This window comes from Mesoplodon densirostris, chromosome 4, assembly GCF_025265405.1.
Source record: "Mesoplodon densirostris isolate mMesDen1 chromosome 4, mMesDen1 primary haplotype, whole genome shotgun sequence".
NCBI lineage: Eukaryota > Metazoa > Chordata > Mammalia > Artiodactyla > Ziphiidae > Mesoplodon > Mesoplodon densirostris.
In genome coordinates, this window is record NC_082664.1 from 63,331,811 (window position 1) to 63,346,233 (window position 14,423).

General features: G+C 35.6%; 1 protein-coding gene across 7 annotated transcripts in view; it reads right to left on the reverse strand.

Moving 5' to 3' along the window:
• MIPOL1 (mirror-image polydactyly 1) overlaps nucleotides 1-14,423 on the reverse strand; it is a 322,444-nt gene that overhangs the window by 196,172 nt on the left and 111,849 nt on the right. For all 7 annotated transcript variants that reach the window (XM_060098154.1, XM_060098156.1, XM_060098157.1 and 4 more), the window contains exons 7-8: nucleotides 11,818-11,851; nucleotides 11,388-11,558 (exon numbers count right to left, since the gene is read on the reverse strand). In XM_060098154.1, coding sequence (XP_059954137.1) covers nucleotides 11,388-11,558; nucleotides 11,818-11,851 — 205 coding nt within the window. The remainder of the gene's footprint in view (nucleotides 1-11,387; nucleotides 11,559-11,817; nucleotides 11,852-14,423) is intronic.

Consider the following 14,423-nt stretch of genomic DNA (forward strand, 5'->3'; position numbering starts at 1 on the left):
GTGAATGATATATTCAGATATCTTTATGTTCCTCCTGCAATACTTGTGTAAGCAAGTCAGATAATTTTACTAGATATTTGGTTGCATGTAATTGTGTTTTTGAAGATAAAATTTAGCAGAAATATAATCCACCAAGATGTTAACTGAAATCTTTCCTTATGAAATCAGAGAAGTACTGAAGAAACAAAACCACAGCAATTTGAATTTTTGTGCCCAAATGGCGGTTTATGAAACTATCAAGTAGTTTTCCAAGAATACTACTACAAAATTTGAGAATTTAAAAATGATAAATTTATAACTTACACAAAAAACTTCACAGTCTTTAGAATAAAGATGGCTTTCACGCCAAAAAGTTTAGAATACAGGCTCCTTAATACTTAGAGACTCCTACTAATTATCAAATCTGTTCATGGTTTAAATTCACACTCCTTGCAATCTTGCCCAACACTGCTTCTTCTGGAAAATAAGGATGGGTTTACTATTACACCGAATAACAATATATCAAAGAAAATGGTATTGTGTACTTAATACAGTCTATTATACTTTTTAAAGTATTAGTTACAATGCTGGTGAAGACTAATTTTTAGGGAAATAATTTCAGATTGTGATATCTTAAGATGGCAAAACTATACGTAGATCTTTAGGATTGATATGCTGAAATGCATAGTCATCATTCTAACAGAATGACCCACAGGAATTAGCACAGAAAAAGAATAACAGAAATCCTACATCTACTTCAAAAAGATGAAGAAATCTTAAGAAAAAAAAAACATCAGTCCTTAACAGCAAGATGTAAGATTAGAAAAATATATATTTCTGGGCCTCCCTGGTGGCGCAGTGGTTGAGAGTCCGCCTGCCGATGCAGGGGATACGGGTTCGTGCCCCGGTCTGGGAGGATCCCATATGCCGCGGAGCGGCTGGGCCCGTGAGCCATGGCCGCTGGGCCTGCGCATCCGGAGCCTGTGCTCCGCAACGGGAGAGGCCACGACAGTGAGAGGCCTGCATACCGCAAAAAAAAAAAAAAAAAAAAAAAAATATATATATATATATATATATATATATTTCTTACCTGCACAAGAATATGACACAAATAAATGTGATCATCTTAGGTATATTGAGATCTCAAGCATATAACTTTCTAGAAAAAGTAAAACTAATTAATGATGTAAAAATATCAGATTAGTGATTGCTATTGGGGAATGGTAGGGACACGGATTAACTGGAAAGAGCATGAGGGAAAATTCTGGGGTGATAACTAATATGCTATGCTGAAGAATTCAGAGGCCAAAGTACTGATGCCTGCATTTAACTGAAATGCATTAAGTGAGTGAGATAAACTGACAGATAGAGGAAAGGATGGATAACACAGAGATAATGTAATAAATCAGGCTTAGCAAAATATTAACAATAGATTCCAGGTGGTAAGTAAATAGATATTCACTGTAAAATTCCTACAAGTCTGCCATATGTCGAAAATATTTCATAAGAAAATGTTGGGGGAAAAAGGTTGAAAGTAAGGATGGAAAAGGATATGACATTCAATACTTAAGTAGACTTTAAGGCAAGAAGTATTATAAAAAAGATAACAATGGACATTTCATAATGATAAATCAGTCTACTGAATAGGAAGATACAGTAATCCTAAAGATTTAAGAACCTAACAACATGGCTTCAAAATAAATAAGACAAAAGTTAACAGAATTAAAGGGAGAAAAATTCATCATAATCATTTGATACTTTAAACACCTCTCTCAGAAACAGATACAACAAACAAGAATAAATATGAATACAGAACTGAAAAAAAAAAGATTAATCTACTTGGCGTAAATGACATATAGAGAAGAACACGATATTCGGCAACTGCAGAATACACACTATTTTAGAGTACACAGCTCATCTAACAAAGCCTGTCTTGGGGTCATAGGAAAGTATCAACAAAGTTCTAAGGACTGAAATCATATAGTTTGTTTTCTCGCCACCATGGAATTAAATTCTAACTCAATGACAGAAAGGTAACGACAAATCTCCTAATGCTTAAGTATTAAGCAACACATTTCTAAATGCTTCATGGATTAAAGAAGAAATCACATGCAGAAAATAACAAATATTTTAAGGTATATAATAATGAAATACAACATTTCAAAAACTTGTGGCATGCAGCTAAAGCAGTATACAAAGAAAAATTAATAGTTTTCAGGAAAATACCAATGGTTTGGACTCAATATTGCTAAAAGGCCAATTTTCCTCTAATTGATCTTTAGAGTGCATGCAATTCCCATAAAAATACTAGCAAATTTTTTTTTTTAGTGGAAAATGACAAGCTGAACAAAGGACCAAGAATCCAGAAACAGACCCATACATATACAGCCACCTGATATACTACAGTTCATTGGAGGCAGGAAGAAAGGAGATGATCTTTTTAATACATGATAGTGGGTCCAGTCAACTGGATATCCATAGGAAGAAAATGATGTACCTTGACCATATAAAAATTAATTTGGAACTGATGAAGACCTAAATGTGAAAGCTAAAATAATCAAGCTTCTAGAAGAAAGTACAGCAGAATGTGTTCATCACTCTGGGAAAGCAAGGGTTTCTTAAACAGAACACAAAACGTATTAACTATAAGGAGAAAAAAAATTATAAAATTTACCTCATTAAAATTAAGAACTTTTTTTTTTTTTTTGCGGTACGCAGGCCTCTCACTGTTGTGGCCTCTCCCGTTGCGCAGCACAGGCTCTGGACGCGCAGGCTCAGCGGCCATGGCTCACGGGCCCAGCCGCTCCGCGGCATGTGGGATCTTCCCAGACCGGGGAACGAACCCGTATCCCCTGCATCGGCAGGCGGACTCTCAACAACTGTGCCACCAGGGAAGCCCAAAATTAAGAACTTTTGATGACAAAATTAGTCTTCACCAGCATTGTAACTAAGAGAATAAAAATGCAAGTCCCAAGCTATATAAGCATTTGTATCCAAATTATATAAATCAATAAGAAAAAAACAAATTTAATATTAGGCAAAAGCCTAACAGACATTTACAAAGAATATCAAAATGGTCAATAAATATATGAAGAGGTGCTCAACATCATTAGTGATTAAGGAAATGCAAATTAAAGCCTAATGAAATACAACTATATCTCCATCAAAATGACGGAAATTAAAATAAATAATGATACCAAGTGTTAACTCTCACAACTAGAGACGCTCTTACATTGCTGGTGTAAACTGGTATAACAACTTCAGGAAAATGTTTGGCATTACCTACTAAAGCTAATAAAGCTGTGACAGCTATTCTTCTCCTGTGTGTATACCTGTATATGTACCAAAAGTAGTGAATGCTTATGCCCACCAAAAGACATGTAAAGAACACCCATAGTACTTCATTCATAATAAATCAAAAATAGAAACAACCTACATTTCTAACACCTGTTATTTTCATACAATAGAACATAACACCACAATGAAAAAGATAAACCACTGATAACTGTAACAGTACACATCAACATACTGGCATAACTAACACTGGATGAATGAAATCAGACACAAAAGAGTACATAGCACGATTCCTTTTATATGAAGTTTAGAAACACGTAAAATGACCTATGGTAAGTAAGTAAGAGTAGTGACTACCCTTGGAAAGGAATTCTGACTAGGAAGAGACATGAAGGAGTTCCTCTGGAGTGCTGCTTCTGGGTGCTGCTTACAAGACTATATTCATTGGTCAAAGTTCATCAAATTTTTCACTTAAGATATGCATTCCTTACTGTAAATTATACATCCATTAAATTGGTTTTTTAAGTAAAAGTTTAGCTATTCATATCTATTCCTCTATCATTTTTCTTGTTTAGACCCGCATTTTCTCTTGCCTGCATTATTACAATAGGATCTCAACTATTTCTTCAGTCTTGGATGTGTATTACTCAATTCACTTTATGCAGTGCTGCCCAGAAATCTTCTTCAAGAACATACTTTCTATATTACCAGAAAACTAAAACATCTCAGGGGACCCCATTGCCTATAAAATAAAGTCTAAATTCCTTAGCATTTTATTCCTCTGAAGTCCCCTTGAATGAAATCTCAAATAACATTTCTATGTACAATTTTTCTAGGAAGCAATTTGAAAATATATACTTATTTAAAATGTTTATATTCTTTGATCTAGTATTTCCACTTCTAGGAATTCTCCCTAAGGAAATAAACATGGACGTACATAAAAATTTAGCTACAAAAACGTTCCCACTACCAAAAGAAAAGAAAAAAACATAAACACCCTCCCAAATAGCATGAGTTCAATAAATCTCAATATATCCATTTGTAAAAATACAAGAATATCTGACAAAATATAAAATCAAAGTGAAAAATCAGGTTATCAAGTAGTATATATGATATAATATGCATTGAAAAAAAGACAAAGGATCTGTATATGATTGTTTTCCCTTCTTGCTTATCTGTACTTTTCCAAAGTTATCTATAGTTTCAAAAAGTTGTAAAAATTTTATAATAAGAAGAAAGAAAAGTTACCAGAATAGATCAAATAACAACAATATATTTCAGCAAGATGGACTGGAAAAAAATGCACAGGCAAATAACTGTATGATAGACAGCAAAGCAAATTAACAAACTGACAGGGGAAAAATTAATAAAAATTTATAGTCACTATAATAAAGAATGTTGAACACGTTTCCTACTTTTCTTGAAAAATGAAACTCTAAATGCTATGATTTATTTTCTTTTCAAGTATGAGTTTTTTGTCAAACTTCTAATAATTTAACAAATCATTACTTTGCATCTATTAGGTGCTAGCTACTATGTGGACTACAAAGGATACAAAGTGAAGGCAACACTAACAATGGAGAGATTTAGAAACTTGGTTATGTTTTCCTCTGCTAAGGTTACCTTTGATGGTTACATCACTGGCCAAGACTCTGGGTTTACTTGGAGAGATTTGTTATTTTTATGTTCATTTACACACAAACCAAGACAACTACAGGCATCCTGGGGGTATTCACGGAGGATTGGTTCCAGGAATTCCTGCGTATACCAAACCCCACAAATGCTCGAGTCCCTTATATAAAATGACGTAGTACAATGAATACAGTTGATGCTTGAAAAACACCAGTTTGAACTACACAGGTTCATGTGGATTTTTTTTTTCAATTAGTATACAGTTGGCCCTCCATATTCGGGATTTCCTGATCTATGGATTCAAAACCTACAGATACAGAGGGCTGACTATATTTAAAACTATTGCCTCTTTATAAATCTCCACCACCATCCACTGACCTATCACACTGAGAAACTAAATAAACCTAACATTTTCATTAAGAAAAGGATGGCCACCCCACTTCCTAAATTTATCAACTTGCCAACATATGTATCCATCCAAGTTCTTGGTATTCCTCTGTTAACAACGAACATAGTTTCACTGTCCCTAGCAAAAGACAACTCTTCCACTTATGTTCTAGATCCTATCCCCTCTCAATTTACTTATCTACTCCAGGACTTTGCTACTGCAATACTCTCTTCTCTCCCTTAAAATCACCTTTCCTTCTTTTCTGGTTCACTTCCATCAACACAACAACATCATGCCTTAGAATCTCCCATTAAAAAAGAAAGAAAAACTCACCAACGACTCACCCTAACCCTAACCATAAGCCCCCTCTCCATCTATTGCCAATTACTCTATCTCCATTACAGGGGGATAAAAGTTGTATACATTCACTTGGTTCAGTTCCTCACCTTCCATTCTGTCCTCTAACTACTCCAATGTGGCCTCTGTCCTGGACAAAACTCTTGTCAAGGCTCTCAACATCTCCCATGTGATCAAATCTAAAAGTAACGATTCCATCTTCACCTTGCTTGACCTCTCAACACCATTCAAGGGAACTAATCATTCTCATCTTTTGCAAACACTTCCTTTTCTTGCCTTTTCTGACACCATACTCTCTTCAGTTTCCTTCTACCTCATTTGCTATCATTTCTAGTCTCCCCTGTGCGCTCCTTCTACTTTGGCCAACTGCTAAATTATTGACAGACCACAGGGCTTGATCCTAAGCCCTTTCTTTCTCAATTATCTTTCCCTGGTTTGATCTAGACCCACAGCTTTAACTATCTATAGGCTGATGACTGCAATAGCCAAGTGCCTGCTCAATACTTCCATATGGATTTTTAAGAATCATCTCAAATATACCACATCCAGAGAAAATGTAAATTCCCTTCCGAAATACGTTGATCTTCCCCCCAAAACTTGCCCATCACAAAAATGGAAGTGAATATCTATACACTGTTCAAGCCCAAAATAGACTCAGCCTAATTCTTCCAGCTCCCTTATGCCCCAAACCAATCTGTCTTCAAGGTCTACTCACTATACTATTGAAATATTTCCCAAATCTGTCTACTTCTCTAAATCTACAATTGCCCCCCTGAGCTACCATCAGTTTCATCTTTGACTTGGACTGTTGCAACAGCCTTTCTCCCTCAATATCTTCTGCATTTATACACAATTTTTAGCCCTTACCATGGCATACAAGACCTTACAAATTTGTCTGCTGCCTATCTCTTCTACCTCGTCACTTGCTGCTATCTTCCTTGCTCACTGCACTTCAACCATATTTAAGCTTGGAGTATTTACATCAGTGCCTTAAACACACTAAGCTTGTTCCCTCTCACAGGGCATTGTTGATGTATTCTTTTCTGATGGAATGCTCTCTTCACAGATTTTGCATGGCTGGATCCTTCTCCTCTTTCAAGTCTCAATTCAACTATTCACCAAAATTCAACAATTAAACAAAAGGACTGCCTTGATCACCCTATTTAAAGTGACAATCCTCCTACCAATTGCAGTCACTCTCCATTACCTTTTTATTTTCATTACATCCCTAACTGAAAATACTTTATTCATTTATTTGTTCACTATCTATAGTTCCATACTAAAATGTAAGTTCCATAAGAGTAAGAGCCTTCTGTATTTGGATCATTGCTGAATCCCCCAACACAGACATATAACAGGTCCTCAATAAAATGTGGATGAATGAACAATATTTCACTAACTTCTTTTAGTTCAATGTACCTTGACATAGATCTAAAACAGCTAAGCTCAGCAGTTCATTAATTCAACAAGCCTATATTTTGTGCCTACACTGTCCTAAGGACTAATAGACACAGATAAAGAACAGTTCTTACCTTCATGCTAGGTGGGAAGACAGGCATAAAGTCCATTAACTGTACTGCAGTGTGACAAGTACTATAATAGGATGTAAAGTAAAATGTGGGCAAAAAGAAGATATCTACCAATATTGCTTCATGTGAGAGAACTTTATTGAAGAGATGATATTTAAATTAGCTTTAAAGTAGTAGGTAGACAAGCAAGTAACAAGTGGACAGAAGCATGTGTCAGTGAGAGGGGAAAACATGCTTAAAGGTAGAAAGAGTTATAAAGCAACAGACCAACTGTACTTTTTGTACATTGTTCAGCTGTCTTCCTAGAATTTTCTTCATTGTATTATTGGAGTGGATACACGTCTTCCTCTTATTTGGTTTATCTTTCATTTTATTGGGCTTAGTGCATGGTATAGCTTGCGGCTATAGAGAAGGAGAAAACTGACTAGTGAAATGTTTAGCTGAATTTCTTTAATTAACCTGATGATTACCCCTTGGTCCTCCCTGCTTTTTGTATTTGTCAACTCTAGACCTGAAAGATCTCAGGATCTATAGTTTTCATTATAGCATTTGACAAAAATGAATTAACCATCAAAAACAGATGTGCTAATTATATTTTGGTTAAAAGAGGCACATAAATGTTTTAAAAATATTTTCAATGACAAACACAATTAAGAAAAGTGTACAAATTAAAAGGATTAATATGGAATTTAGATATTTGGAGTGACTTATTTCCAGAAAATAGTGGTGAGTTAAGATTCTCTGCATGGTGTTCAGGTAATAGAAATTTATGATCAATTATTCAGCCTTGATAGACCAAAAGGAAAAATTAACAACTACAAGACAACAAAAAAAAGGAAACTCAGGGAAGGGGTTGAAGGATGCTGAGATGCTTAGCCTGGGGAAAGAGAAAATAGTGCTAATTAAGGTGAAATTTCTGTGGTATTCTTTCCCAAAACCCCAAATCTCACTCCAGTCATAAGAAAATGGTATAGTTCCGGCCTGAGTCCAAAGGCCTGAGAACCAGGAGAGCCAATGATGTAAGATTCAGATGTTAATCTCATACAGAAACACCCTCACAGACACACCCCGAAATAACATTTTACCAAATATCTGGACACCCTGTAGTCCAGTCAAGTTTTCACATAATTATCATACTATTCCTTGGGGTTCTGGCTAAATTAGGCTAGTTCTAGGCTAGTTTCGATTTCCAAGGACATGCATAGATGGTCAGAGCCTGGCAACAGGAGGCTTTGGGCCTCACTGATACTTGTAGTTGGTAGGATAATATTACAGAGATTTTCAGTTATTGGACTTCAGCTGGTACCTGATGCAGTAGGTGAAGGGCCTAGCCTCTGAGCACTGAATAAGTTAGGCATGGGAATGGAGGTTGGGATGTGGACTTTTGCCAAAAGGGCCAGGGGCGTTGGTATATAAAATATATCCAAAACACGAAAGCAAAGGCCTTGTAATAAAGACTTGGAATGTAGCAGGGATAAAGGAAGAAAGTGGTACGTTCTCTATGTACATGGGTGTTTTAGTTAACTTAACAAAATAGATGATTTCTAAAAAAAATCAAATGTTTGAGTTTATAATTGTTTCAAGAACATAAAATTAGTTTTGGCTATCTCTTCAACAATATATTGAATGATCCAAGATTGAATACACTTGGTAGGGCACAAAATGCTAAAAATAGCTGCCCACTTTAAAAGTTTAAATTGAACTTTTCCCAACTTTAATCTGAAGATAAATGTCAGATTTCCACATTGAGATAGGATAGAATCATTTGTGGCATAACAATTGTCCAGCCAAGAACAAGGAAAGCCAGATTAAATTTTTAAAAAATATCTGTTTAAGGGCCTCCCTGGTGGCGCAAGTGGTTGAGAGTCCGCCTGCCGATGCAGGGGATACGGGTTCGTACCCAGGTCTGGGAGGATCCCATATGCCGCGGAGCGGCTGGGCCCGTGAGCCATGGCCGCTGAGCCATGGCCGCTGAGCCTGCGCGTCCGGAGCCTGCGCGTCCGGAGCCTGTGCTCCGCGACGGGGGAGGCCACAACAGTGAGAGGCCCGCATACCGCAAAAAAAAAAAAAAAAAAAAAAAAAAAAATCTGTTTAAGACATCAGAAGGTTGCTGCTGCAACAATAACTTGAGCAGCTAGGATTCTGAAGAGGGGTTAACTGGAGACAGGTGATTTGAAGATCTGAAGTCATTGTTTTCCCCCTGAGTTTTAAAGGTTCAGAGAATGGGCAAGAGGCTGAGAAATCCGGCTTTGACTATACAGAGGGCTCCTGCTGGAGGACAGAGAAATCATCTAAGCTTCTGGCAGTTATGCAGGGCTGAAGTGACAAAATTGGAGATTTGAGGCTTGGTTACATCTCAAATCATTTGCTAACTCTCAAAACTGTATAGGGCTTAAAGTTAAAAAGCTAAGCCTTAAGCCCTGTGAAAAGAATAATGGAGTTTCCCATAGTCTTACAATGCTAAAGAGACAAACACTAGAATAGAGGATTCTCCAGGAGTAGAGCCCTAGTGAATACTCTGCTCTCAGTGTGGGAAGCAAAAGTACAGGGGTGAACCACAAGCAGACCAAGACTTACCAAAACTTTCACCCAGCCTCCATGGGATATAGTAAAGAATTTCACAGTGATAGAAATGAACTAATAAGGAAACATTTTATGAAGTAGGAGAGAAAAGGGACAATTGGTTAAGTGATAACCTTAAGCAGGCAAGAAAAGATGTAAACTAGTGTGAAACAGAGAAGTTGTCCTTAAACAGAAGCATGTAAAAAAGAAAGTAGAAAAGGAAGAGTATATGGGTACAAATGCAGGTAGGCTGGCGAATGAAATGGTGGGGACAAGCAGAAATTCTTTTTTCTATTGGGAAGCAGACGTTGGATGCTTGAGGAGAAAGGAGAAAGATAAAATAGTCCTCCAGAGGGGGAGAGTGAGTGGAAGGTTGCCAGGCAACACCAAGGGTCTACTTGAAGACTGTGGTCATGAACTCGAGGTAAGTTCAGTCGGCAAACTTGTGTGATAGTCTCCTGCCATATAAAGCTGTGAAGGTGTAGAACAGGCAGAAAGTTAAATTTATAAAACTTAGGTTTTGCTAGGTGAGCAGGATAAACGAAGAGAGGGCCAAAACAACTGAGGTTATATTACATGCAAGTTGGTGATAATTATGGTGAGCCACGGAATCCAAACTAGATAAAGAGGGAAGTGAGGACATGAGGGGATTAAGGGATAGGAAAAGAGGTGGTAAGATCAATAAAATCAGGTGGCAGGAGAGTTGACAATTTGCTAGAGTTAGAGTTCTAGAGTGAGCTGGAAAGATAACAAATGGTGGTCATCAAGCGGGATGCTTGAAATTGAGACTGATAATGACCAAGAACAGGGTATGACCATAGGGTGGATGGCAGAAAGAGTACAGTGTACGTGGATTATTGGAGGAGAGAGATTCAAAGAGATGAGAGGGATATTGAAAGTATCACCTACATAGATATTTAAATCACCAAGAACTGTGACAGGAGTAGGCTGAAGAAAGAGACAGTGAAATAGATCCTAAAATCTTTAAGAAATGAGGGAAGCGACACGGGAGTGTGTACACGACTGCAACAGGAGTGTGTAATGGGTGATACAATCTGATGCATGGGCCTCAAAGCTGGAGGTGTTTAGAGAGAAAAAAGGAACAATGATCTAAAAACACTAATGAGGAACAAGCCTCCAAGCCCAGTGGTCCGACTGCTGGGCGAGGGAATATATTCACATTTGAGAGGACTGCAGAGGAAGCGGTATCCTCAGGGCGGTAATCAGGTTTCAGTTAGAGCAGGAAGGTGTAAGTAATGTTCAGAAAGGAATACCCTAATAATTTGATTCCTTTATCAATGTTTACTAAAAGGCACTGAATTAGGCACTGGGAATAAAACAGTAATAAAGACAATGTCAGCCCTCACAAAACTGTGACTCAAGTAAGAAGTCTCATATAAAAGTGATTACTTTAAAGAATATAACTAAAATTTTATAACAAGCTAAGTTTTATTAGAATGCATATACTTGAAGAATGATATAACAAAATATGTGATTATTTTAACATAGCTAATCATTGTGGTATTAATTATAAGCTAAAAACTAATTCGAATTAAGAATATGTGGGGAAAAGTCATTTTTTCATGTAAAGAAAGAGGGGAAAATGGTAAGTGTATGCTTTTTACAGATATTGTACATGCAGTTACCTGAGACAAAGCAGCATCCCGTTCTTCAATCACTGCATTCATTTCTTCTGCAGTTATTCTCTTTTTACATTCCTTGGTCTTGTAGATTCTATCCACAATTATAGCTCCATTCTTCTGAATAGCTATCCCTGTGTCTGCATTGTTTATTCTGTTCAGTAATTCCTGTAATGTCTACCAACACCATTATATGTTAGTCAGACATGAAGTTTTAATATATTTTATTTAATATAGGGTTTTAATTAATAGGCACATGTGAATTGTAAATTGACTGAGTGAAGTTATTGAATTTTCATATTGCAGCAAAGATGTACATTATTAGTGTGTCAATTCTTCTTTTTCCCACATCTTAGTTCTTGAAACCCACTCAATTGAACTTAAGCCTCTAAGATATAAGACTGACATCAAGAAATCTCCTCAGAGAATGGCTTACCATGTCATTTTCTTCAGGGTTAATATTTTCTAGCCTAGAAAAAAGGGACACAGAAAGCCTGATCAGTAGCATTTCCTTAGTGCAGCAAAATGAGTTCGCTTTTTAAATCTTTAGAACCTCAAGTAATTTCATTCGACTAGTCTTTAGAGTCAACCATGACATTGAACATATTAAAGTGCCACCTGCTCGACTCCATCTTTCAATAATGCTCCATATCTTCTGCACTGACTTCAGACTGTTAAGTTATTAATGTTTACTGCTATATATGACTACAAGGATCAACTGTTCATATGTGCTTAGATGAGGAAAGTTCCCCAGTGATAGAAGTACTCATTCTCATCATTATATTTATTTCTAGACTTTCAATTCTTACCAGAAACTGTATTTCCTATCCTTTTTGGACATTATCACAAATAAAACAAAGCAAGTATTTTTATTACAAAGTTTAACTATGTTCCCTCAAAAGCAATGACAAATAACTACCACTAAATTTGACCTGAAAATCTCCTGGTGCTACCTATTTGTTGAAATAAATATGCTATATAGAAAGGCTGACCAAAATTGGTCACAGTTTTAAATGACTAATGTTATTTCCTTTTTTGCATAACATAGAATTATTCAATTTAAAGGCAAAAGAAGTAAACTGGTTCCCTTCATAAATGGACTTTTTGTCTTTTAAGAGTCATAGTGTTTATGTTTGTTGATGTTGGTAAATTGAAGAAATGCAGTTAAAGTAAAGAAAGAAGTTCTAAATGACATATTTAGAAAATGTATATAATATAATTTAGGCAGTCATTAAATTGGGTAGATTAAATGAAAACCTATAATGGGTACCAGTGAAATGATGGAGATTTTAGAAATGATTTCAATTACTTAAAAATTGTACTTAAAAGCTTAGATATCCAAATTCGTGTTTCAAGTTTTCCCCCTCCATTTCTGTGCTCCTGTGATTTAACATTTACCACAAAAAAAAGGATACTAGGAAAAGATTACAGAAGACAATTAATAAATTTGTTACAAAATTGTTCCAAACTCCACAGTTCAATCAAACTGCTATAATCATGGAGAGAAAATATAGATTTTAGAATATTGCATTTACACAGGAAAAAATATGAACATATATCAAAAAAACTATTTCTACCCATATTTAAATGGTGTAAGTCAACAGGTAGGTGTAGTAATTTTGAATTATATATATTTAATGTTTATCTCAAACTATTAATGTCCCCTTGGATTCACATACCAATAAGGGCAAATATGTACTCTTATCTTTTTCTCCCAAAATAAATCAAGTTTTCAAATATCCTGCTTCATAAAAGCTTAGTTTACAAAAACTATGAGGATAATCACTTCCTTTTTATTCAATTAAAAAACAGTGGAAAAGTATAAGATAAAATTCTTACACTTATTTATGATCATGTAAAAGTATTTGAAGAACATGAGCGGCATTTAACCATCAGTTATTGGTTGGCTAAATATGATTTTTAGGGAAGCCATATGTGGTAAGGAATATTTACCTTAATGTTCTTTTTAGATGAAATCAAACTAAGAGTCAATTAATGGTAGTTTCCAAAGAAGTTTCAATTTTTATAAACTTCACAATTTATTAAACTTGATCATTTAAAATGTAAAAAGATACATGGAAATTAAGCATTTAGATTCACAGATTACTGGGAACTTAAAAAAAAAACTAGTTCTCAATATTATGCAACTCCCTTTTTTTGTTTCAAAGAGTTACATATGATCAAAAAGAAAATAACAGTGTAGGTAGGTTAAGTAATTCATATATTCCAAATAATCAACATAACAAAAAGTGCATGAAATTCCTATGTAATATTTATATGTTTTTTTTCAGGCAATGCAAAATGAAGTACTATTTCTTTAAGGAAAAGCAAATGAAGAGTTTAAATGTTTTAAATTAACAGCTTTCAATAGGAAATGGTTAAGATAACTGTATTTAGTCTAATATTAAATTCCCTGCTAACAACCAAAATTTAAAAAAAATTAAAATCATATTTTCTTATCAGATGTTATATACTAGGTCCTCGGCACATAAATTTAGCATTCTGACTATAAATAACTTATGTGATTGCCCTTAAAAGTACATGATATATAGTGATTTATCGTTTTCTGATAAATGAATCTGAATCATGTTTTGGTGAGTGAGTGTGTCAGGTATGACATGCAGGGCATGAGTGAGCCACGTCAAACACTTGGCATGTGAATCTCTATTTTGCTTTATTATTAGCCTTTATAATTGATATAAATATAGTGATAAATGGTCACTAAGAGGAAAATAAAACTTAAAACCTTTTATTATACAGCAGGTTCTTATTTGCTGTACACCTGCAACTAACACAGCATTGTAAATCAACTATACTCCAATAAAAATAATAAAAATGCCTATTTAAAAAAAATAAGAGGGACTTCCCTGGTGGCAGAGTGGTTAAGAATCCATGCAAGGGATGGGGGTTCGAGCCCTGGTCTGGGAAGATCCCACATACCACGGAGCAACTAAGCCCGTGTGCCACAACTACTGAGCCTGTGCTCTAGAGCCTGTGAGCCACAACTACTGAAGCCCACATGCCTAGAGCCTGTGCTCGGCA